Source organism: Culex quinquefasciatus, chromosome 3 (genome assembly GCF_015732765.1).
Source record: "Culex quinquefasciatus strain JHB chromosome 3, VPISU_Cqui_1.0_pri_paternal, whole genome shotgun sequence".
Classification (NCBI taxonomy): domain Eukaryota; kingdom Metazoa; phylum Arthropoda; class Insecta; order Diptera; family Culicidae; genus Culex; species Culex quinquefasciatus.
Window position 1 is genome coordinate 79,981,313 of NC_051863.1, and position 23,249 is coordinate 80,004,561.

Consider the following 23,249-nt stretch of genomic DNA (forward strand, 5'->3'; position numbering starts at 1 on the left):
TATTACTACTGCAGTCTAGATTCGAGGATAAGGATCGAGGCTTCGGATAATCGAGTCTGGACTGTACTATGGACATCGGACATCTACAAAGAAATCTGTTCATTTGACCACGTTACAACGAAACGATTGATTTATTTTATTTAGTAACAACAATAAATAACATGAAATGGTTGAATGAGATAGGTACCAGATGAATTGTTCTAAAGCTACTCGCTACCAAACAAAAACAAAGTTTGTCACTCAGCTAGCATCCACCTTCGTATCTTGCTGTATTGCACTGTCCTCCGCTTTGATCGTCAAATCTTTCTTGACCCTGCTGGTTCCAAGCCGGCCTCCAAACGTCCCTGCATCGCCAATCTCGTCATAGTTTTCATCACTCTCGCCCATCATTTCGTAGTCGAGGTTGGCCCGATAGTACGCTCCGTTGCGCCGCCGAGTTGGCTGAAATCCGTTGTTGCTGTTTCCTGCGTAATAGCTTTGGGAGTTGGATTTCTGGACGGAAAGGATGCTGACATCTTCCAAACCAATCGGACCAGTTGGCGCAGGTTTCTTCTTTGCTTCCACCGATTTGAAGTAGTTAATGTCCAAGGTTTTGTAATCAGATGCTGGTAGCGCGGAAAGATTTTTCTGATAGTTTGGATTGCTGGACGGTGTCCTGTAATTTGGTTGATTGTTTTCTTTTTGTCTATTTTGTGAAGAAAGCAACACGAAGTTGGCTGGAGATTCGTTGCGAGTCATCGTCACTCCCAGTGGTTTCGAGTGTTTCATCTGTTTTTGCGGTTCAAATTCCAGGAACTCATCGGCGTCGATGGCCACCTGATGGAAGTCGGAACTTGAGCCGAACGCATCCCGTAAGTCGTCCGTGTCGAGATTGTGAGCCACTGGCGTGTTGGCGGGCTTCGGTTTCTTCTTGCGACGAGTGGTTTTGGTACGCTTTGACGACGGTGGTGTGGCCGAGTAAAATTCTTCTAGCGAGAAGTTATCCTTATTGGTTTTTGTTTTGACGGATACTTTTTGAGATTCTGAAACTCCATCGTAGTACGTATTGAAGCTGGTAAATGGATCGTTGTCGTTGATAGTTTGAATAGAGTTGGACGGGGTCTTGTTTGGATTTTGTTTCGAGGGATTGTGGAACTGCTCTTGCTCATAGCGATTCGGTAAACTTGGGTAATAGTCCTCCTCGTCACTGTCTGTGCTACTGTGTGACGTACTGTGGGTTGAAACTACGCTGGTAGGGGGATATGAATTTGCCCCCTTTTTGTAGGACGAATCGAAATCTTTAGTTGGTTCAAATAGTTGAGGTTTTTGTTGGGTCAGTGGGACTTCGTAGGAGGTTAATGGTGTTCTGTATGGGTCTTTATTATAACCTTCGAGAGGAAATTGGTGCTGGGGATTATCAACCTCTGTTAGCCGGGTGTAGCTGGGTGGTTCTTTATGGGAAGTGAAGCTAGGCCTATTTTCCAGGAATGATGACGGTTGCTGATAAGAGGGTGACTTACTGTGAACATGCGAGGGTATCGAGGGTGATCCACCAAAATTAGGAATTCTGTTTGATGAGTATGTTCGCGTGGGACCTTCTATAATTCCGGGAAACTCATCCAAATCACTTGAACCACCATAAACTTGTTTACCAAATCCTTCGAAACTGGCCTCATCGAAACTTGGTTTGCCAAAAGAAGACCCCTGGTAAGAAATTGAACTCTGTCCATAGGCAAATGGTGGCGATCCAAATGTTGGTGACGGATGAATCGGTTTTCCGTAGCTGGCCGGTGGCTCACCGAAGGAATTTTGATCAGTGTAAGATGTTTCGTAACTAGTGCTGAACGTATCTTCATAGCCATGTGGCTTATAATGTGTCAGCGGTGGGTAGTTGACGTTTGGTGGTCCATACTTGACCTTCGGCTTTGGTGGCCTCCGTGGTGGTCTTGGCTTTCGGCGTGGCGGAGGTAACTTGGGTCTTCGTTTGATGACGCGATGTATCTCTATGTCGTGTCGTTTCTGGCGGTGCAACTTTGGTAGTACTTCATCATCCAGCAGTGGCTTTGCTGTGTTGGTGATTTCTCCATCAGAACCGGCTTCCAAGCCGTTGTGGTGGGAAACTTCTACAGCAAGTGTGGAGCAGACGAAAAACAGCTGAAAGAAATTGATAAAAAATAGCTTTTTTTTAAATATTAAAACACCTTCTGTTTGCAATCAATCCGATTTCCGCTGGGCGACTATAATTTGTATAAGACATGGTTTTGCTGATACAAATTATACCAGTCCCGGACATCAGGAAGGGTCTTATCCCTCGTATTGCTTTCAATAACCTATTCAGAATGTAAATCTCCTAGCAGCCTTTTTTTCCAAATCGTCTGGCAATGTCTAAACATAAAAGTAAGCATCAGAAGGATCCTCGAACCAAATTTTGACGTTCTCAAAATTAGAATTTCAGTCAAAATTACCCACTATGTATTGCGAAGTATCATCTACATTTACTATGGCATTATGATCAATCATTGTTATAGTAAATTGGAAATATGTCTGATTTCTTCTGCATTTTCCATAAAGGAAACTCAAAACCCTAACCTGAATTATTGACCCAAAACAAAATATATCTATTTAGGGTGGGTACGTTTTTCAAAAAATTCTCGGATCAAGTTTTAGTATGGTTCCCCTTGTAGGGCATGCCCATAGGGACTTTCATGCCAAATATCAGCTCATTGTTTGGGGAATTACTATGGGAAATGGAACTTTTTGTTCAAACGCTCCTACAAGTTTGAGAAAATCACGCGCCAACTTCTGGTATGGTCAGGCCTATGGGGAATGGTCTGGAGAACAATTTCCCGAAGAAAGCATATGGATTCGTTGTCCCTAGACCTGGCGCATCGGCAAACAATCCGATGTCTCCGGAATCAACGGTTTTCCCTGAAAAAGCATCAAATTTTCCTTAGCATGCTATGAAAGCTTAATGAACACCGCGACGCCATACGTCAGGCAGCTACCACGTGGATGAAAAATTTGCAAAAAAAATACAAATTTGCTATGCAAAAATTCAGAATTCGACTGAATAATATCAGAATTGCTCGCAATGATCATTTTCTAGTTAAAAGAAAGTTTGCAATTGAATATTCCAGCCGTTTCTCACCCACGTGTTAGTTACCTGACTATGGCGTCGTGGTGTGCATCAAGCTTTCATAGCATGCTAAGGAAAATTTGATGCTTTTTCAGGGAAAACCGTTGATTCCGGAGACATCGGATTGTTTGCCGATGCGCCAGGTCTAGGGACAATGAGTCCATATGCTCTCTTCGGGAAATTGTTCTCCAGACCATTCCCCATAGGCCTGACCATACCAGAAGTTGGCGCGTTATTTTCCCAGACCTGTAGGAGCGCTTGAACAAAAAGTCCATTTTTCCCATAGTAATTCCCATACATGTAAACTTTAACCCTGATGCGCGCAGCCAGTTTACAACCAAATGAGCTGATATTTGGCATGAAAGTCCCTATGGGCATGCCCTACAAGGGGAACCATACTAAAACTTGATCCGAGAACTTTTTGAAAAACGTACCCACCCTAATATCTATAAATTGTTGAGTTATCGTTCCGTAGTGAATTGATAATCAAAGTTTTTATGTTTGTCGGATGATAGTCTATTTCGCTAGGCATCAGATAAATATTCTTAATAGACTAATAAAAATATTTATCGCCGCTATGTATAACATTTTTAGGATCATGTATGAGTTCATATGATCGACTCAAAAAAAGGTAACGAAAAAAGTCGTGATGCGATGCGAGTTTCGATTACACTGACCTACAAAAATTGACAAAAATTTCTGCGCAGGATCAACTCGAGGGGAAGCATAAACTTTGGGGTTCCCAGTAACACGTGCACTTTGATTTTTTCAAAAATATTTAGTCAGGGCCAAATAGTTTTCTCCAAAGTTTGTATGGAGAATTAGGGCGTTTCGTCACTGGAGTAGTGCGGTGCCTGTGTGGACGCTCAGTCCTGTTTTTTCGTGTTATTTTCCGTCTCTTTTGTGTCGCTGTTCGAGTGCATGGGGTGATTGGATTTCTTCTTCTTCTTTTTTCATTTATTTTTTGGTCGTGCGTTCGTTGGCCGATGAATTTAATTTTTGTTCTCTTTATATAGTTTTCGATAGAAACGATCCGATTTATGTTTTTGAGACAAGCAAGTCGTATTGCTGGATTAAGTCCTTTCCATATCATCGAGGATCGGAAGGCACGACGACGGATATGTTTTAAGGCTTATGATATAAAATAATTTTAATGAATGAAGCCCTTCCTACATCACCGTTGATCGGAAGGCACGCCGACGGAGAATTTCTGGAGAACGCGGTCGAATTAATACTATATTTAAATCCCTAGATAGGTATCTTTCCGCAGCCGGCTGCCTAAGATTTTTAAAATTTTAACCGATAAACAAATTGCTCATGGTCGCATCACCTACCACAGTGAATCCTGACCTCATACCCATCTTACTAACCCCTCAAAACTCATGTGATACTTTGTCGGAGACGCAGTCGATTTGGCGGTCCCATCACTCAAGTATCGGCTAACATTCCCATCCACTTCCCCGTGTCTTACCACTGGTCGTGGCCGGCGTCGGTATTGATCAACACGATAGGGACCTTTGAAAATTGCGAAGGGGTGATGATTGGTTCCTACTTTTCATCTGTGGTCCACGGAGCAATGTTTGGGGGTCCTGGTCAATAACGAAGTAGCAGCTACGGGTAGACACCAATGCTATGCTATGCTATGCTAATTAGGGCGTTTCGTCACTGTTGCATACAAGCAAAAATTGCCCGCTATATGTGGGAGTAACGAACAGCACTAACTATCCATACTAACTTTTGAGAAAAACCATTCAGCCCTGACCAAATATTTTTTGAAAAATTCAAAGTGCACGTGTTACTGGGAACCCCAAAGTTCATGCTTCCCCTTGAGTTGAGCCTGCTCAGAAATGTTGTTGGAAGTGTTTTTTTTTACGAGGGCTAATTAATGGAGTCTGTACACATGCTTCTCAATATATCACCTGCGTTTTTTATGGAGAGATTTTAACAAAAATTAAAATAAAAATTTCAGGTGGGCAACATTGTGATTCACTAAACCTTTAGTTTTTCAATTTTTCAAATATATTTAAAATGCAGATTGAAATATATATACATATGAAATATTGATGATTTAAAACCTTTCAAATGAATGTCAAACGCAAAACACACAACACAGGTGCGTTCGGCGTTTTGGTCACGTGCTCAGCTATATTAGAATGAAAAAAATCAAACTTGCCATTCTGGGACAGTAGAATGTCACCAGACAGACGACGACTGTTGCTCGTAGCCTTGACGTGCAGAGTTGACTGGGTTGGACACTTTCATTAGAGCGCCCAGACTGGTATGGAACGAACACGCCCGAGAAAATGTGACCAACTGCTGTTGCTGCACTAGACATGACCTAGCAGCTCAGGTCGGCCGCCACAAGCCAATGCCCTGGCCGCGACGCCGACGTCGGATGTTGGCTCGAAGAACGACAAGACCAGGCCAGGTTCGCCAGCGTGAGGTGTCTCGCAAGCGCGTGTGAGGGCAATCAAACGGGGGGCGGAAAAGCGGTCGAATTAGTTTTTACTTTTTCTCATTCTTTTGCGAGCTTTTCCATCACTCCGCGGTCGATCCACGCACACGTAGTTCGATCGCGGGTTTTGAATTTGCAATGGTCGTTGGAAACTGGTTTGTTGGAGCGGCGACACATGGTTGGAAACATGCCTAGACGGGCTTTCGATTTTTAATGCCCTCCCTGGCGTTGAAAATCGTGACTTTCAAGCGACATCGGCAGCGGTTCTTCCTCTGCGGATAACGAGTTTTCTGGTTAATCATATTATGTGATGTTTTATCACCGGATAATTGATTACTTCCATAGCTACAAGTTGAGCATTCATTGAGAAACTGTTTTGTTGGCTAGTTGAGTTGAGCATGCTTGAGAAATTTTTGGGAAAATAAATATTTGTCAATTTAGTTTATTTCAACACGACCAAATGATTAAACAAACTTGATGCCGGTATTGTAATAAGATTACACTTTGATTGAAATATAGTGAAGAACAAACAAGTTAAATTTATTGCTAATTTGAGGTGAGTCGGCTCATATGGGTTGAATTAGGACGGTTGTTTAAGCCATATTCTTGCTAAGTATTTTGACCTGTTCAGTTGATTTTGTTAACAATAGATTCTGAGTTGTATAATGGGTTGAACCATTGTAAAATGATTTATGGATTCGAATATATGAATTTAAAGTTTTAAGATAATTGTTATGTTTGCTCTTCATTGTTTTATAGTTTTATTTTTCTCGGTACTGTATGATTACATCATGAGGTTTTTGAAACAGTAGTTAAAAATCGCACCTTTTCATCCGGAAGAGATCAATGCATAACTGGGTGTTTGATCTGCATTCTCTCTCACACACAAAAGTTGCGTAACAATAACGTTTACACCCAACTTTGCGTGTCTGCCGAAATAAAGCTTAAACACGCACATTGACGAGTGGCACATGGATGGGTAAACCCTCTCAAATAGTTAAGCCTTCTCGAGTGGGCATTAACTATCGCCTACTTTGGACATGTTTTTGAAAATAGGCTTGAAAAGTTTAACCAAAGTTCAGATGGCTGCTTCAAAAGTACCTTATTGTTGGATGTTAATTTGACGTACTATGTATACTTAAGAAAAGAAACCACCTTTCTGGCACATTTTGTTCAACACAAATAGTGCTACATTGAAGTCTCTAGCTGTAAATTGAAATTTCATGGTACAAGAATAAAAATGCGAGTTCCTTGGCCAACATAATAAGACCCCAATTAGACTGGGTTCGATCCCAGAAGGCCCCGGTAGCATTTTTCGCTATGAGATTTGTCTGATCACGTCTTCCGTCGGACAGGGAAGAAAATGTTGGCCCCGGTCTAACCTAGAGTTTAGGTCGTTAGTCCAGGTCATCTCTCTGGGTGCTGTCTCGGTAGAGTCGCTGGTAGACAGTTGGACTCACAATCCAAAGGTTGTAAATTCGAATCAGCTTAGGTAAAAAGAGGCTTGTAATTGTCCCCAACAACCAAGCCTTCGGACACCTAGTTTATGAATCTCGCATTTCGAGTATGAATCCCTTCCATCCGAAACGAGGTTGTCCAAAAAATTACATTTTTCAAAAGATAGTCCAAGGAATATTCTTACGCCAAAAGTTACAACTTTGGCCACTCTGGAACCGATACCGGAAAATTTGCAGATTGTATGGGAAAAGTTACGTAAAATCAAATTTTGATCAAAGGAGGCTGAATAAGCAAAATAGTTAAAAACGTCAACACACGTAATAGGCAGAACGAAGATTGTCGGATAAGGCTTGTTTGTTTATATTTATTTTGAAATGTGTATAAGCCAATTTATTCAACACATTTTATATAATAAGCCTGGTGCTTATCATTGACCTTTAACGTTTGGTGATGGATGGTTCCACTTCTGTCGCGATAAAAATGTGCATATTAGAGTGTAACAAAAATGACTTTTTGGCGGGCATTCAAGGGTTTGCGGTGGGCATACTAAGCAAAATATGAGCTTGATTGGACGTAAAGCTGGCGCTCCACCCTTCAATTTTAAATGGGATTTAATAAAAAGATTTTTTCAGGCTACAATGCGTTTACCAAAAACATCACTGGCGTGTAGGCCAGATCCTTGCGCATCTTTTGGTATCTATAACATTGTCATTTGGAGCACCCTGGAGGGTACAGGCCTTCAAAGTTTGGCATTTTTTCGAAAAATCGGCCCTAGCAAAATCAAATGGCGTCTAGGGCGTCGCGAGGCGCGACGCATATCTTTTTTGCCGGGACCGATTTTTCGAAAAAATGCCAAACTTTGAAGGCCTGTACCGAGCTCCAGGGTGCTCCAAATGACAATGTCATAGATACCAAAAGATGCGCAAGGATCTGGCCTACACGCCAGTGATGTTTTTGGCAAACGCATTGGTGGCCAAAATGCCTCAAAAAGTGACATTTTTGAAAAAATCTTTTTTTACGGGTTAAATCCCATTTAAAATTGAAGGGTGGAGCGCCAGCTCCTGTTACGTCCAATCAAGCTCATATTTTGGATTTGGGCTTAGTATGCCCACTGGAACAAACCCTTGAATGCCCCAAAAAGTCATTTTTGTTACATCCTAGTGCATATTCAATCACATTTTACCCCACTCTAGGATCTTCAGGGGCAATGTGAAACGATTTCAATCCGGAATAGACCCGAAAACGAAACTATTGGCACTACGCCCCCCCGGGGCATGGCCTTCCTCTAACGTGGGATTTCTGCTCCAGCGCCTCTGACGAGACAGGAGAAACCGGGACCGACGTTTTACTTCACCATCCGATAGAAGCTCAGTGGATAAGGCGGGAATCGAACCCGCGTCTCATAGCATCATCGGGATCGGCAGCCGAAGCCGCTACCCCTGCGCCACGAGACCCCCCGGAATAGACCCATAAAATGTTAATTAGCTCGCACGCAGACGCAGCTTTTGTTCCTCTCTCCGTGCGGGTCCAAAATTGGACCCACTGCTTCCCCGTGCCATATTTGTTTTGATGGGTGTTGAATTTTTTTCTTTCGATATTTACCGCGAATGTTAGCTGTCGGCAGACTGCCATGCTGCTTATTGGTTGTTGCGGTTTTGGTTTTTAACTCGGCGTGAATTCAGGTGGATCACTCAATTTTCTTCGCCCCGTTCAAGTTCAAATGACTCCTCGTATCATTTCTCTTTTTGTGGTTTTTCGTTCACTGCACGCAGTCGCTCTGGTGTTTGGACTCTGGATGATGGTAGTAATATATCAATTATTGCACAAATTATGGCCTTTTACACTTCGTTTATTATTAGCACTGCGTATCATTTTTATATCCCGTTGAGAAAACTGCTCTCAATTGAGGCTTTGATTATTCAAACTTTTCTTTATACGATTCTTTCACTTGGCGCGCGCGCAACACAAAACTAATTCCGAAAACGAGTTTTCGCGCGCACCTCGACGGCTATCGGTCCGGTAGATCAGGTTCCAGCAGGTTCCTCGGAGGGGCCAATCAGCTTCCCCAAGATCGGCGGATTTCTTCAGCTCAATACTCCAGGGGGACGCGATGATACCGATGCCACTTTCTTCGCCAGACTAAACTTCCTCGCCGACGGAGATCATCTTTTATAAAATTTCAGCATATTCGAACCTGATCTTCTGGGGCTGGTTCGTGAGTTGGTTGAGGTCTGTCTTGGCAGGGAGTTCGCGCTTCTTTCCGCGAGAGAAATGCCATTTCACGTTCATGCGAGAGAGTATTGAGCTGCTTACCCGTCGAGTAAGATGGCTAATGTTTAGCATCTCTGAGCAGCATAGCAAAGGTGGGGTGGGTTGGTTGGTTGGTGTTACTCCGGCCAAGGAAAGCAGCATGGGCGAAGACGGGTTTTCCCTCGATGGGCTGCCTGAATTCGACTTTTGTAAGCATTTTCCTTACTCGTTACCTATTGACTCTTGCAATTCAGCTCGTCGTCTTCGTTGAAAGGAGGAAATGATCGGCAGCACACGCAGAATCCATTGAGTCAACCACACGGCCAATACCTATAATAGGTCTGAGGGTAAAGATGGTTACACCATTGTATGGACTTCATGTGTTTGGGAATGGTTTGCGTTTGAGTACCACAAATTGTTCGTTCAAAATAAATTGTTTTGTATTGACGAAATTTCAGGAAAAAGCACTGATTCCAAGAGCTTATGGTGCTTTCCGTATAGAGCCGATGATGCCAATTCAAGAAAACAAAACTATTCGGTTATCCCAAAATTGTTCAAAAGTACAGTTCCAGGATCAGTTTTATCAGTTTTATTACAGTTTTTATGGATGAAGATATTTGGACCTATTGTTAAATGGCATCAGTACTTTTTCATGTTTTGTATGTAATTTAAACCAGATTTGAATATTTTTCAAGACAAACGAACAAGATATCATTCCAAATAAAGATCCACATAATTTTATAATCCTTGATTTAATTCTTGATCTAGTTGAATGTTGGTTTACGTTTACATTAGAGTTCAAATTTATGGTTTTTATTTTGTAAACAATAATTACATTTATTTTAATGTGGGCTTTTGAGTTTTTGCCAAATAACTAACTCAATTTCGGTGACAGAGCAGAATACTGGAGGCCAAATAACATGTTAATACATATAATTGAGCAAGTTTCCAACTTTGTTATTATGATGCCAAATGCTGTTCTCTTTGAAAGTTCTCCATTTATAAAACTTAAAAGCTAAAAAGGTTCAAAAACAGAAACAGTTTGATAGCATAGCATAGCATAGCATTAGTGTCTACCCGTAGATGCTACTTTTTTATTGACGGCTCTAAAACAGCAACAGTTTGATGTATAAAAATCGAAGGGATGTTTTCGGAATTTAGTGAAACAATTAACCAATGTGTTTGCTGCACTCTTTAATTTGTGCCATTTACCCCATTTGCAAGAACTATTCCGAAAGTACCGAAGTTCAAAATATGTAACATTTCAACCCTCTACATCCCAACCCCTCTAAGCGGGCTTCGATCTCAAAATTCGCCAAAAATCAATTTTCAACTAATTTTCGACTTTTAAAAAGCATTGGAAAATAGAACTATTTAACTTTAAGAAAATTCTAGGGTTTGTTTAAAAGAAATATAATTTTTCTGGGGTCAATTTTGGTTTTTCACTAATATTTTCTTTATTATATGCAAAAATAAGTTTGCTGCAAATTTTCAGTTGTTCCAGACTATTCCTCTAAGCATTTTTAAACAATTTAAATGAAAATGGTTTCATTCTAGAGTAAAAAATGTGAAAACACGAAAAAAATAAATGAAAAAGTGGCTGAAAAAAACAACTCCATAGACAAAAGGTAATAAAAGAAGGCCACATTATTAGCCACATACTTTCGAAACAAACATAAACTAAACAAGATAAATGCAAATATAAATACTGAAAATGAAACAGCAAAAGAAGCTCAAAACGATCTCCTAAACATCGGAAAAAATTCTAAAAGAAATTCGGCAATAGAGGGTTAAGAAACAACTTTCGTCAGTTTGTACCCAAATAAGAACTTAAATTAATTTTGAAGTGATGTCAAACAAATACCTCCCAACACTTGATTATTCACGATTAAAATTGGTTTGAATTGAAATTGTAGAACACATACATAAATTTGATAGAAAAAAGACCAAATCGAAAGAGCACTTCAATTAAACTATAGATGCATAATATTTCAGCGTCTTACGCTGTTCATCCGGTATTGCACAACAAATTAGAAAAAAAGGTTTTAATTATTTTTGATACGGTCATCACCCCCAACTTCATGAGCTGTGATAAACACAGTGCTTATGCTCATACCTAATTGTTAAATTTGCCTTTGAGCTGTGTGCGGCGTCAGGTGTGAACGATCATAGTAGAGTCTGGTCTGGTCTGGGAGTGATTATTACGGTGAACTTTCTTCGATGGCAGCAAAAAGAACCACGTGATAACATTGTGCATTACATTTTGTTCATAAAGTGCTCTTAGCCACACCGCACATTGGCTACGGATAATGCACGCACACGCGCGGGTGCAGTCACAGTTTTCGAGCGGGAAAAAATCAGCTTAGCTGTGCTCTGGAAAACAAAGTGTTGTCATTGTCTTATAATGTGTACAAGTGTTAAATAATGTTAAGTAATTTTTGTATCGCATTCAGATGATTGCTGTCACAAGTTTAAAACATGCCTAATTCTTTAGAACTCTTTTTTATAATATAATCTTTAGAGAACTCATTTTTATAATCTGGCATTCATTAAATTAAGACCATACTTTCTATAAACTATCTTTTAACATAAACATTTTTCATCTATTCACCAACCTTAAATGTTGTGTGTAAGATTGAAATAGTGAATCGATCGATAACCGGCTCAAGTTCCTCATTTTTAAAAGGTTTAATTAGCGTTGTGATTGCTCAAACTTCCTCGCCGAGTTCATTTTCCTTCCTGCTCACAATGGTGGCTCAAATGCGTAAATCTTGTTAAACGAGACCGGTCGTGGATGGCTCATTATTTCTGCGTAGCTATGTCAGTAAGTCAGGACGGTTTGGGGCACGTCCAAGTGCCCATGTCCATGTGACATTAGCCGTTTAGGTCCACTTAACCGGTTCTTCACTGCATTAGTCCGGAAGAATTGGCGCCCGTGGAATTTTGTACTTTTCCTTTTCTGGGAAAACGTGGATAGATACTGTTTTTTGTGGATCAGAGATTAGATCTTACATTCTTTGCTTGTAGAAGCAAGATGGTTGGTGAATGTTTATTTTTATGTAATATGTGGTGATGTATCACAGTTCATTTGCAGTTCGTGATATGTTAAAGGGCTGCTGCTGTGGTGGAGCATCATTTTTCCTGCTTTATATTGGGACTTCCGTGCAGGGGTGAGCCCATACCTTTCGTATACTAACGATGTTCGCTTCGTTTCAATCATTTCGCCGCAGATCAAACCGCTGTACACTTCCTACCAGAAAGACCTCTCTAACTCGCTGTGGGAACCGCTGAACACATTTTGGGCTGAGTGTTACGAGTCGTGCAAATTTTCGTCCCAGCGCCGAGCCAAGCTGCAGATGGAGAGCCGTCGGAAGTTCCAGGTAAGAAATTACCGCTTATTCTGCACCCCTGCAGCACACACCGATAAATGGCTTCTTTTGTGAATTTGCTTGCGAATGCACACGCGATGACGATGATTGATTCGTCTTAACTGCACATGGATTTAATGTATGCCTCTTTTTTTTTTGCTTACTGTAGGAAAAAATACTGATTCCATGTCGTATACGGCAATCGGAGGAGCTGGCACGTGTCAACGTGCAGCAAACCCAGCGGAAGGCCAGGGAAGCCCACGTCGGTAGACGGTGGCACACGTTGAAGCGGTTTCTGTACGGCTCAAAGGGCGCGTGGGCTAAACTGTAAGTACATCCAACATTCCACAATCATTATTTTTCAATGGTTTTTTGAAAGTTCTTCTTTCTAACGAAGCTTTCCTACTTTTAATGTAAAAATTACACTGAGTCTCAAAATGTAATGTATGATAAATGACTTTCAAACGTAAATTCCCTTCAGGGATTTTTATTCATATTATTTGTTCTGTTTAAAAAAATACTTTAATTGTTTTGAATATTTGTTTACTCGAGTCCTAGAAAAACAACTGGCTCCGTACCTCAACAACAACTTATTTACAAAGTTGGTGAAAATTTGATTCGACTTTGGCTAATTTCTGATGCAGAGAAGTCATGATGACATCTTATTTTAATTTACTCTAATGGTCGAATGTGTGTGCTCACACGCAGTAGAATGACAATGATTTTCAGATAGCCGTAATAGTTAATCGATAAATAAAATTGATCCAAAGTTATAATAATTAAAACACAGAACATTTAAAAGCGGAAAATATAGAATTAAATAAATTTTGCTAGAAGTATCAAATCCAAAAAGTAGCTTCGAAATCAAAAAAGCTTAACTCCCAGCAATGCACTATCTTCCACAGAACGTCTGAATTTCGGAATGATAATACAAATCACACTGGAGGGTTCCTTTCCATTGTTGCGAACACGCATTTTATTTGTTCGTCATTGATTGATCTATTAACACTAGACTAACACTTAAGTCACACACAGTCAAACATATCGATGTATCGAGTGCGCTATCAATGCACTTGGTCGATGGAGTCATATGGTACGTTCACGTTCTTTGAGCGATTATGCTATGCTATTTACAGATGAATGATTCTAATTGTTTTTTTTTTGTGTACGGGGTTTTGCATGGTTCATTGCACGATGTCCTGATGATTGGGGAGGGAATACGCCATGATTTTCACTACGTTTTCAACGCCGTGCAATCATGGCTGGTTCCAGCGGGTTCTATAGCTATGATAGCTCCTTAACCGAGGATGGCCTTGCCGTAGGCAGGGTATCCGAGGTGGGCAGCTGGGTAGGCCAGGGGAGCGGCGATCTTGGCAACTGGGGCAACGGCCTTGACGGCGAGTGGCTCACGGTGGACAACAGCGTTGAATCCGTTGACGGGGTCGGCGGTGTACTCAACGACGCGACGGGTGCCATCGGGCTCAACCAGGGAGTAAGATCCGGTCACAACATCTCCGGAGCGGGACTCCTGCTGTTCCTTGTTGTCTCCGGTCAGGGCATCCTGGAAGAAACGGATCTGTTAGGATCTGAACAAGGAACGTTACTAACTCCTGGCACTCACGGCAATGTGGTAGCTGTAGCTGTACTGAGGGTTGGCATCGTAATCGGCAACGACGGCCTTGGCCACAACTGGAGCAGCAACTCCAACCTTGGCCACTCCGACAGCTGGGTATCCCAGATGGGCAGCTGGGTAGCCGATGGCGACGGCGTTGGCAACGGCCACGATGGCGGCGAAGACGGCGAACTATTCAAGATAGAAAAAAAAGTTAAAACTATGCTCAAACACTTGCCCTAAGATGGCAATCTCTAGACAATTGTCTCTTACCTTGAATGCCATTTTGGGTTCTGTGTGTGGACTGTTTGACAACCGTATGTTGATTATGTTCTGATCAGCGCTGTCCACTCCTTTTTATAGTCGTTATCTTCTAAAAAACATTCTCACATGGTTCGAATGTCACATTGCCGTTTATTACGCCCGATTTTAGTTTTTTGTCTCTTTTCTGGCCCAGATTAAAAGTGCGTGTGCATGCGGTGAGTTGCACTTGCACACATTTTTCCCGTGCGTTGTCGTCGAGGGTGCAAGTTCAATCTCGCGACTTGCACATGCTGCATTGTATAGCGTGTGCCAGATTTTGCCAACCAACCGCAATCAAAACGCGCGCTACGCCCATACGCGTCAACGAATTCGCGCAACCTCTGCCAGCAGCCACGGCCTAAACGTGCTTACTTTGGTGCAATTCATGTGCTTTTTCTTTTTTTGAACCCACACGCAGCGTACCGGCGCGAGGTGTGGCCACCCGATCGATTACTTGCCGAGTTGAGAACAAGTGAGACAGCACAGTGCCTCTGAAGAACCTAAGCAGAACAAAAAAAAAAGTCGCAAAATTAAGATTATCTTTTGCCCTCCAAGGGAATCGAGTGCACCGGAGCTGGTTCCGAATGCGGCGGCGCCCTGATTGGGTGATGCAATTATCGGACATTTTTCGGAACAATCGGCGGTGGCGGCCTACAATGGCAGGCGCAGCTCAGGTCAATGTCATGTCGCTATAAGATGTTCTGCGCATAGATTGAGTACAACCTTCTCTAGATATTGAACCAAACTGGACCACTTTTTGTTTTCTTTTTTGGCACCGTCCCAAAGTTTTGTGATTTTCGTCATTTTTTCAGACATCCCAATTGAAAACTTATTTTTAGGTAATTCTCTACCAAATCACACGACATCGGGAAAAGTTGCCCTACCTCTCTTCGATTTACGTGAAACTTTGTCTTAAGTGGTAATTTTTGTCCGTGGTTACGAATCTGTGGCCCGTTTTTTGATATTTCGTGACGGAGGGGTGGTACGACCCCTTTAATTTTTAACATGCGAAAAAAGAAGTGTTTTTCAATGATTTGCAGCCTGAAACGGTGATGAGACAGAAATTTGGTGTCAAAGGGAATTTTATGTAAAATTGTACGCCCGATTTTATGGCGTACTCAGAATTCCAAAAAAATACTTTGCATCGAAAAAAAACATTCCAAAACTTTTAAAAACTCTGCCTTTTTCCGTTACTCAACAGTAAACATTTTTGGAACATGTCATTTTAAGGGAAATTTAGTGTACTTTTCGAATCTACATTAATTCAGAAGGGTCATTTTTCATTTAGAGCAAAAATTTTCATTTTAAATTTTTGTGTTTTTTCTAACTTCTATATTTATAAAAGATCTCGACGGTTTTGTTCGAACGCGAATTAATTCAACAAGGAACGTCGGATCGAGGTGCTTTTTGTTGCGTTGGGTTTGTATCAGTCCAGGGAAGGTTCTTACGCCAAAAAGTTACAACTTTGGCCACTCTGGAACCGATAGCGGAAAATTTGCAGATTGTATGGGAAAAGTTACGTTTAATCAAATTTTGATCACAGGAGGCTGAATAGGCAAAAAGTTAAAAACGTCAACAAACGAAAAAAGGCAGAACGAAGTTTGTCGGGTAAGGCTTGCTTTGATATATAAACATAAGGGGTTTGCTAGTATGTTACTTTTTGCGTTTCTCTCAACAATTTAAGAGCGAGTTTTTCACCAATGTGTAACAGGTCGTATCGAGGTGCTCCGATTTGGATGAAACTTTCAGCGTTTTTTTTTTTTTTTTTTAATTTATATTTATTCAAATTTCTTTTCCATGTACATTCATTCAGTTAAAATATTATTGAGTGTCCAATCACAAACGATGACTTTTCACCTCAATTTTAAATACTAGCAACTTTCATTTATTCATGAAATATTGTAGCTTTCGCTATTCAGTGATTTCAAATGTAGGAGGTCCTACATGTACAAAAGGGAAAAGGGATACCTTAAAACTAACTTATAAACTATATAAAGAGCGGATCAATGCAGCTGAAGACTGCAATGATTTTTGTCGAAATGCATCAATTATCTTATTGGACATAACATCCAAAGTGTCAACTTCGGCTAATTGATGAAGTTCACTGGTGCTGAACCAGGGAGGAAGTTTCAGAATCATTTTCAGAATTTTGTTCTGAATCCTCTGAAGTTTTTTCTTCCTGGTTAAGCAACAGCTTGTCCAGATCGGCACAGCATAAAGCATGGCAGGTCTGAAAATTTGTTTATAAATTAACAGTTTATTCTTGAGACAAAGTCTAGAATTCCTGTTTATAAGTGGATACAAACATTTAATATATTTGTTACATTTAACCTGGATACTTTCAATGTGATCCTTGTAAGTAAGGTTTTGTCAAAACCAAGTCCAAGATATTTCACTTGATCCTCCCACTTTAAATTTACCTCATTCATCTTTATAATGTGATGACTTTTGGTTTAAGAAAATCAGCCCTTGGTTTGTGAGGGAAAATAATAAGTTGAGTTTTGCAGCATTTGGAGTAATTTTCCATTCTTTCAAATAAGAATTGAAAATATCCAAGCTTTTGTAATCTTCTTGTGATGACACGAAGGCTTCTGCCTTTGGCGGAGATGCTTGTGTCATCAGCAAAAAGTGATTTCTGACATCCTGGGGGCAAATCAGGCAAGTCAGAAGTAAAAATATTGTATAAAATTGGACCCAAAATGCTTCCTTGAGGGACGCCAGCACGTACAGGTAGTTGATCAGATTTGCTATTCTGATAACATACCTGCAGAGTACGATCCGTCAAATAATTTTGAATAATTTTCACGATATAAATCGGAAAATTAAACCTTTTCAATTTCGCAATCAAACCTTTATGCCAAACACTGTCAAATGCTTTTTCTATGTCTAGAAGAGCAGCGCCAGTAGAATAGCCCTCAGATTTGTTGCTTCGAATTAAATTTGAAACTCTCAACAACTGATGAGTAGTTGAATGCCCAAGGCGAAATCCAAACTGCTCATCAGCGAAAATTGAATTTTCATTAATGTGCGTCATCATTCTATTAAGAATTATTCTTTCGAATAATTTACTAATAGATGAAAGCAAACTAATGGGCCGATAGCTTGAGGCTTCAGCAGGATTTTTATCCGGTTTCAAAATCGGAATTACTTTGGCATTTTTCCAACTACTGGGAAAATATGCCAAATCAAAACATTTGTTGAAAATTTTGACCAAGCTACTTAAAGTTGCTTCTGGTAATTTTTAATTAAAATGTAAAAATGCCATCCTCACCAGGGGCTTTCATATTTTTAAATTTTTTGATAATAGATTTTATTTCATTCAGATCCGTATTAAAAACTTCATCTGATGAAAATTCTTGTTCAACAATATTCTGAAATTCTATTGAAATTTGATTTTCAATAGGACTCAAAACATTCAAGTTGAAATTATGAGCACTCTCAAACTGCTGAGCAAGTTTTTGAGCTTTTTCCCCATTAGTTAATAGAATATTATCACCATCTTTTAAAGAAGGGATGGGTTTTGAGGTTTCTTAAGAACCTTTGAAAGTTTCCAAAAGGTTTGGAATAAGGTTTAATTTGTTCGACATCTCTTGCGAACTTTTCATTTCGCAGGAGAGTGAATCTGTGGTCAATAACCTTTTGCAAATCTTTTGAATTCGCTTCAGTGCAGGATCACGAGAACGTTGATACTGTCTTCGGCGAACATTTTCAGACGAATCAGAAGCTGAAGATCGTCATCAATAATGGGAGAATCAAATTTGACTTGGACTTTAGGAATAGCAATATTCCTAGCATCCAAAATTGCATTAGTTAAAGATTCCAAGGCTGAATCAATATCAGCTTTGGTTTCTAAAACAAAATCATGATTTAAATTATTCTCAATATGATGCTGATACCTGTCCCAATTAGCTTTGTGGTAATTAAACACAGAACTATTGGGTCTGGTAACTGCTTCATGAGAAAGTGAAAAAGTTACTGGAAGGTGATCAGAATCAAAATCAGCATGAGTCACTAAAGGACCACAATACTGACTTTGATTTGTCAAAACCAAATCAATTGTTGATGGATTTCTAACAGAAGAAAAGCAAGTTGGCCCATTCGGGTATAAAACCGAATAAAGACCAGAAGTGCAATCTCTGAACAGAATTTTACCATTGGAATTTACTTTTGAATTATTCCAAGATTGGTGTTTGGCATTAAAATCACCGATGATCAAAAATCGAGATCTATGCCGAGTAAGTTTATTCAAATCCCCTTTGAAATAATTTTTATTTTCCCAGTGCATTGGAAAGGCAAATATGCAGCTGCAATCATAATTTTCCAAAAGAAGTTTCAAGTTCAATGCCCAAACTTTCAATAACTTTTAACTTAAAGTCACGTAACGTGCTATAAGTCATACTACGGTGGATAACTATTGCAACTCCACCGCCATTTCGATTCATTCGGTTATTAGTTATAACTTTATAATCTGGATCACTTTTCAAATAAGTGCCAGTTTTTAAAAATGTTTCGGTTATAACAGCAACATGCACGTTATGAACTCGTAAAAGTTGAAAAATTCATTTTCTTTCGCTTTTAAAGAGCGAGCATTAAAATTCATAATATTGATGGAATTACTTAGATCCATGATTAAACTTCAGGGTAAGAACAACATCATTCGCAAATTTTAATCCAATCTGGATTGCTTCCATCATGGATGTAGCATTACTCATTGTTTGAATCAAACCAAACAGTGAGTTTTGCAAAAAGTCATTTTTCAAACGTAACATCGCCGAGATCAGAAGATCCCAAAGCGTTGCCAGCAGAAAAATTTTCAAATGAGATTTGAGGTACCTGCCCAATTTCAAAAGATTGGTAGAGGATTTAAAATTCGTGGATGAACCCGAACCCGAAACGACGTTAGCATAAGAAATGCCATTGTTGTTACCTAACTTTTCCACGGTAGGGGTATTTCTAGCATTGTTCGAGTGAGACAGCACGAACGTTTGATTTAAAGATGCAGGTACAACCTGACTTTGAGAAAATTTCGGTTTGGATTTCGGCTGATGCTTAGCACGAGAATCCAAAACCTTTTTCTGATGGGGCAATCCCAGAAATTTGATTTGTGATTTCCACCACAATTTGCACATTTAAATTGGGTGACTTCTTTCACGGGACAATTGTCCTTGTCGTGAGAAGAATCCCCGCAAACCATGCATTTTGGAACCATGGCGCAATGATCAGTACCGTGACCGAATGCCTGGCAACGCCGGCACTGGGTCAGATTCTGACCATTACCGCCATGTTTTTAAAATGCTCCCACTTTACCCGTACATGGAACAAAAACTGAACTTTGTCCAAAAGTTTCAAATTGTTGATTTCATTTCTGTTGAAATGAATCAGATAAAATTGTGAAGTCAAACCAAAGCGAGAAATATTCCCGTTTGATTTTTTCTTCATTGGTATTACTTGGGATGGGGCAAAGCCAAGCAACACCTTAAGTTCGTTTTTGATCTCATCCACCGACAAGTCGTTGGAGAGACCTTTCAAGACCGCCTTGAATGGCCGAGCATTCTTGGTCTCATACGTGTAGAAATTGTGTTTGTGGTTTTCAAATAACCAACAAAAGTTTGGTGATCTTGTAAAGATTCCGTCAACAAGCGACATTCTCCTCTTCGACCAAGCTGGAACGAAACTTTCAAATTGCAAGTTTCCTTGCAATTCTTCAGTTGCGTTCGAAAGCTGGCCAAATCGGAGACGGAAGTCACTACAATTGGCGGAGCCTTTACTCGTTTCTCGACGGCAGAAGGCTCAGTACGAGGAGAAGGTTCCTTGTCATCAGTTTCGGATAAAACACCGAAACTGTTTGTCAATGGAATTGGAGGATTGACCTCACATTCAGAATCAGAATCAGACCTCAGAAGAGGCTGTTTTCTTTTTCTGTTTCCGTTAGCCAGTTTAGCGTTCAAACGCTTCACCGACGTAACGACCAAATCTTCAGAAGATTTGCGTTTACCTTTGTTTTGACGCATTTTGCAAGCAAAGTTCTCTTAAAAAGATGGCTTCGTTTGTAAAATACAACAAAATTTCAGGTGGGGTTAGTCTTGAAAAGACTGTTTAGAATTTTGGAAAATAACTCAGGTAGTCTTTAAAAAGACTGTGAATTTTGTTTTGAAATAACTCTGAGCTTAGGTAGTAAAAAATACCGCAGCTCTAGTGTCCGTTCACCACGAAGGTTCGCAAGACACTGTGAAACTTTCAGCGTTTGTTTGTCTATACATAAGATGAACTCATGCCAAATATGAGCCTCTACGACAAAAGGAAGTGGGGTAAAACGGGCTTGGAAGTTTGAGGTCGAAAAAACATTAAAAATCTTAAAACAGCTCGCATTTCCGTAAAACTTCATCAATTTCAACTCTCTTAGATGCATTCGAAAGGTCTTTTGAAGCACATCAAAATGTGCCATAGACATCCAGGATTGGTTTGATTTTTTCTCATAGCTTTTGCAGTAATTTATTAAATTAATTTGTTAAAAATGGATTTTTTTAAAACCTTATTATCTTTTTCCAACAGCCTCCAACACCCATACTCCCATAGGTCAAAAGATAGGTAACTTTATGGACTATAAGCCTTCAGAAATAACCTTTTGGCCAATCGCAGTTTTTCTCATAGTTTTTCGATTTTTCTATAACAAACATTTTACAACGTTAGTTTTTGCCCTGTAGGCCGTCATAGCGGCACATATTGGTCTCAATTTTGTCATATTCGGAATCCTCGGACAATTTCACGTGAGTTAGAAGTATTGGAGTTGTAAATTTGATTTAAAAAATAATTAAATAAAACATTTTCGAAAAAAGAAATAGATCTTATTTACCTTGTGATCAAAACGTCAAATGCCGTATTAAGTAGGCGAATATCTGTTTTACCCCTAATCCGACAAAATGTTAAAAAATATTTTAATTCATTTTAAATGGCATTTTTTCCAATCAAATTTACAACTCCAATACTTCTAACTTACGTGAAATTGTCCGAGGATTCCGAATATGAAAAAAATTGAGACCAAAAAATGCCGCTATGGCGGCCTACAGGGCAAAAACTAACGTTGTAAAATGTTTGTTATAGAAAAATCGAAAAACTATGAGAAAAACTGCGATTGGCCAAAAGGTTATTTCTGAAGGCTTATAGTCCATAAAGTTACTTATCTTTTGACCTATGGGAGTATGGGTGTTGGAGGCTGTTGGAAAAAGATAATAAGGTTTTAAAAAAATCCATTTTTAACAGTAATTTGCAAAAGCTATGAGAAAAAATCAAACCAATCCTGGATGTCTATGGCACATTTTGAAGTGCTTCAAAAGGCCTTTCGAATGCATCTAAGAGAGTTGGAATTGATGAAGTTTTACGGAAATGCGAGCTGTTTTAAGATTTTTAATGTTTTTTCGACCTCAAACTTCCAAGCCCGTTTTACCCCACTTCCTTTTGTCGTAGAGGGCTCATATTTGGCATGAGTTCATCTCAAGTATAGACAAACAAACGCTGAAAGTTTCATCCAAATCGGAGCACCTCGATACGACCTCTAGAACAAACCGAGCAATATTTACAAATACTGCCTCTTAATCTGAATCGAATAATTGTATAATTTGCACTTTCTCAGATATATATCAATGATTCTTAATTTTGTGTAAAGGTTTGTGTTGTGGACATAGTTATTAAGGTATCTTGCTTACCAATCAAATCACGTTCCTAGAACAAATCCGATCCTTTTGGAAATTGTTTGAAGTTAGGGTATGTTATCGACTTGAAATGATCTCTTGAATATAAACATTATAATATTTGTTTGTAGGGGGAGAGGGGGTAATAGGCACCCCCGGGGCAAAATGCACCCCCTGCTTTTCTCTGTATTTAGAAGAATTTTCCGGGGAAAAAATCATAGAAATTGGAGGCTTAACAATCCTAAACCATGCTGGAAAAAATTGAGCATCGTGGTATAAAAACAAAAAACTATAAAAACTTTAAAATGTTGTGTTTTCATCTAGTTTTCATTGAACTTTCATTATGATTTTTGGACAATATAAAAAGCATTTATTGTTATTTTAAGAGTTGAGGTGTATCGATTTTGCCATAATCTTTATTATTGTGTAGATAGATGAGCCCAAAAACATCAAAAAATGCATTTTTAATTAAATTTTCTGCATAAAGCGTGGTCTGGGCAAAATGCACCGCTGTGAAGCTCCTTTGTAAAAACAGCGGTGTCATCTAGTGGTGACTAGTGAAAACTGCTTTTAGCCAGTGCATTTTGCCCCATGTTGTGGTGCATTTTGCCCCGTTGTTGTAGTGCATTTTGCCCCATGTTGTGGTGCATTTTGCCCCGCATTGTTGTTTGAAATGAATCAAAAATATTTTTAGAAATCTGTTATTTTTAAACAATTTTGAGGTTTTTAAAGACTTGTTTTACTTGGATGTCGTTGAATAATAGTTATTTATGAACATCTAACGAAATTCTTTCACAGAAATGCTGTTATGGTTGAGAAATCACAGTTTTCCCTTAGGGGGTGCATATTACCCCATCTCCCCCTAATTGATCGAAAAGTACTTGAATGTTTGAAAACTTCAATTCCATCACTGTAGCTGCAAGTCAATACATTTGTATCGGTCAACTTACACTGGTTGATGATTTGTTTTTATCCTGAAATTGTATTTCGGCATCATTTT

At 39.6% G+C, this 23,249-nt stretch overlaps 3 protein-coding genes across 3 annotated transcripts in view; 1 reads left to right on the plus strand and 2 right to left on the minus strand.

Annotated features, from left to right (window-relative positions):
* The window catches only part of LOC6035816 (neurobeachin-like protein 1), an 83,084-nt gene that overhangs the window by 8,433 nt on the left and 51,402 nt on the right, over positions 1–23,249 (plus strand). The window contains 2 exon segments of the mRNA XM_038263214.1: positions 12,509–12,658; positions 12,816–12,973. Of these exon segments, the coding sequence (XP_038119142.1) occupies positions 12,509–12,658; positions 12,816–12,973 (308 nt within the window).
* Positions 99–8,897, minus strand: LOC6035815 (adhesive plaque matrix protein). Its single transcript, XM_038263215.1, has 2 exons — positions 8,631–8,897; positions 99–2,133 (listed from the first exon to the last, which is right to left on the minus strand). Exons 1-2 carry the CDS (start codon positions 8,658–8,660, stop codon positions 241–243), a joined length of 1,923 nt encoding a protein of 640 aa, XP_038119143.1. The 5' UTR covers positions 8,661–8,897; the 3' UTR covers positions 99–240.
* LOC6035813 (larval cuticle protein A2B) lies at positions 13,595–14,656 on the minus strand. The gene is made up of 3 exons (XM_038263219.1): positions 14,532–14,656; positions 14,268–14,450; positions 13,595–14,207 (listed from the first exon to the last, which is right to left on the minus strand). The coding sequence occupies exons 1-3, from the start codon at positions 14,541–14,543 to the stop codon at positions 13,944–13,946; spliced, it is 459 nt and encodes a 152-aa protein (XP_038119147.1). The 5' UTR covers positions 14,544–14,656; the 3' UTR covers positions 13,595–13,943.

What these genes read in the sequence shown, in the direction of transcription:
- LOC6035813 (XM_038263219.1), bottom strand. An exon ending in GCTACAGCTACCACATTGCC is followed by an intron (nt 14,208 to 14,267) that starts GTGAGTGCCAGG and finishes CGTTTCTTCCAG; the next exon opens with GATGCCCTGACCGGAGACAA.
- LOC6035815 (XM_038263215.1), bottom strand. Translation starts at nt 8,660, where the DNA reads ATGGCAGTCTGCCGACAGCTAACATTCGCG. An exon ending in GCCGACAGCTAACATTCGCG is followed by an intron (nt 2,134 to 8,630) that starts GTAAATATCGAA and finishes AATTTCTTTCAG; the next exon opens with CTGTTTTTCGTCTGCTCCAC.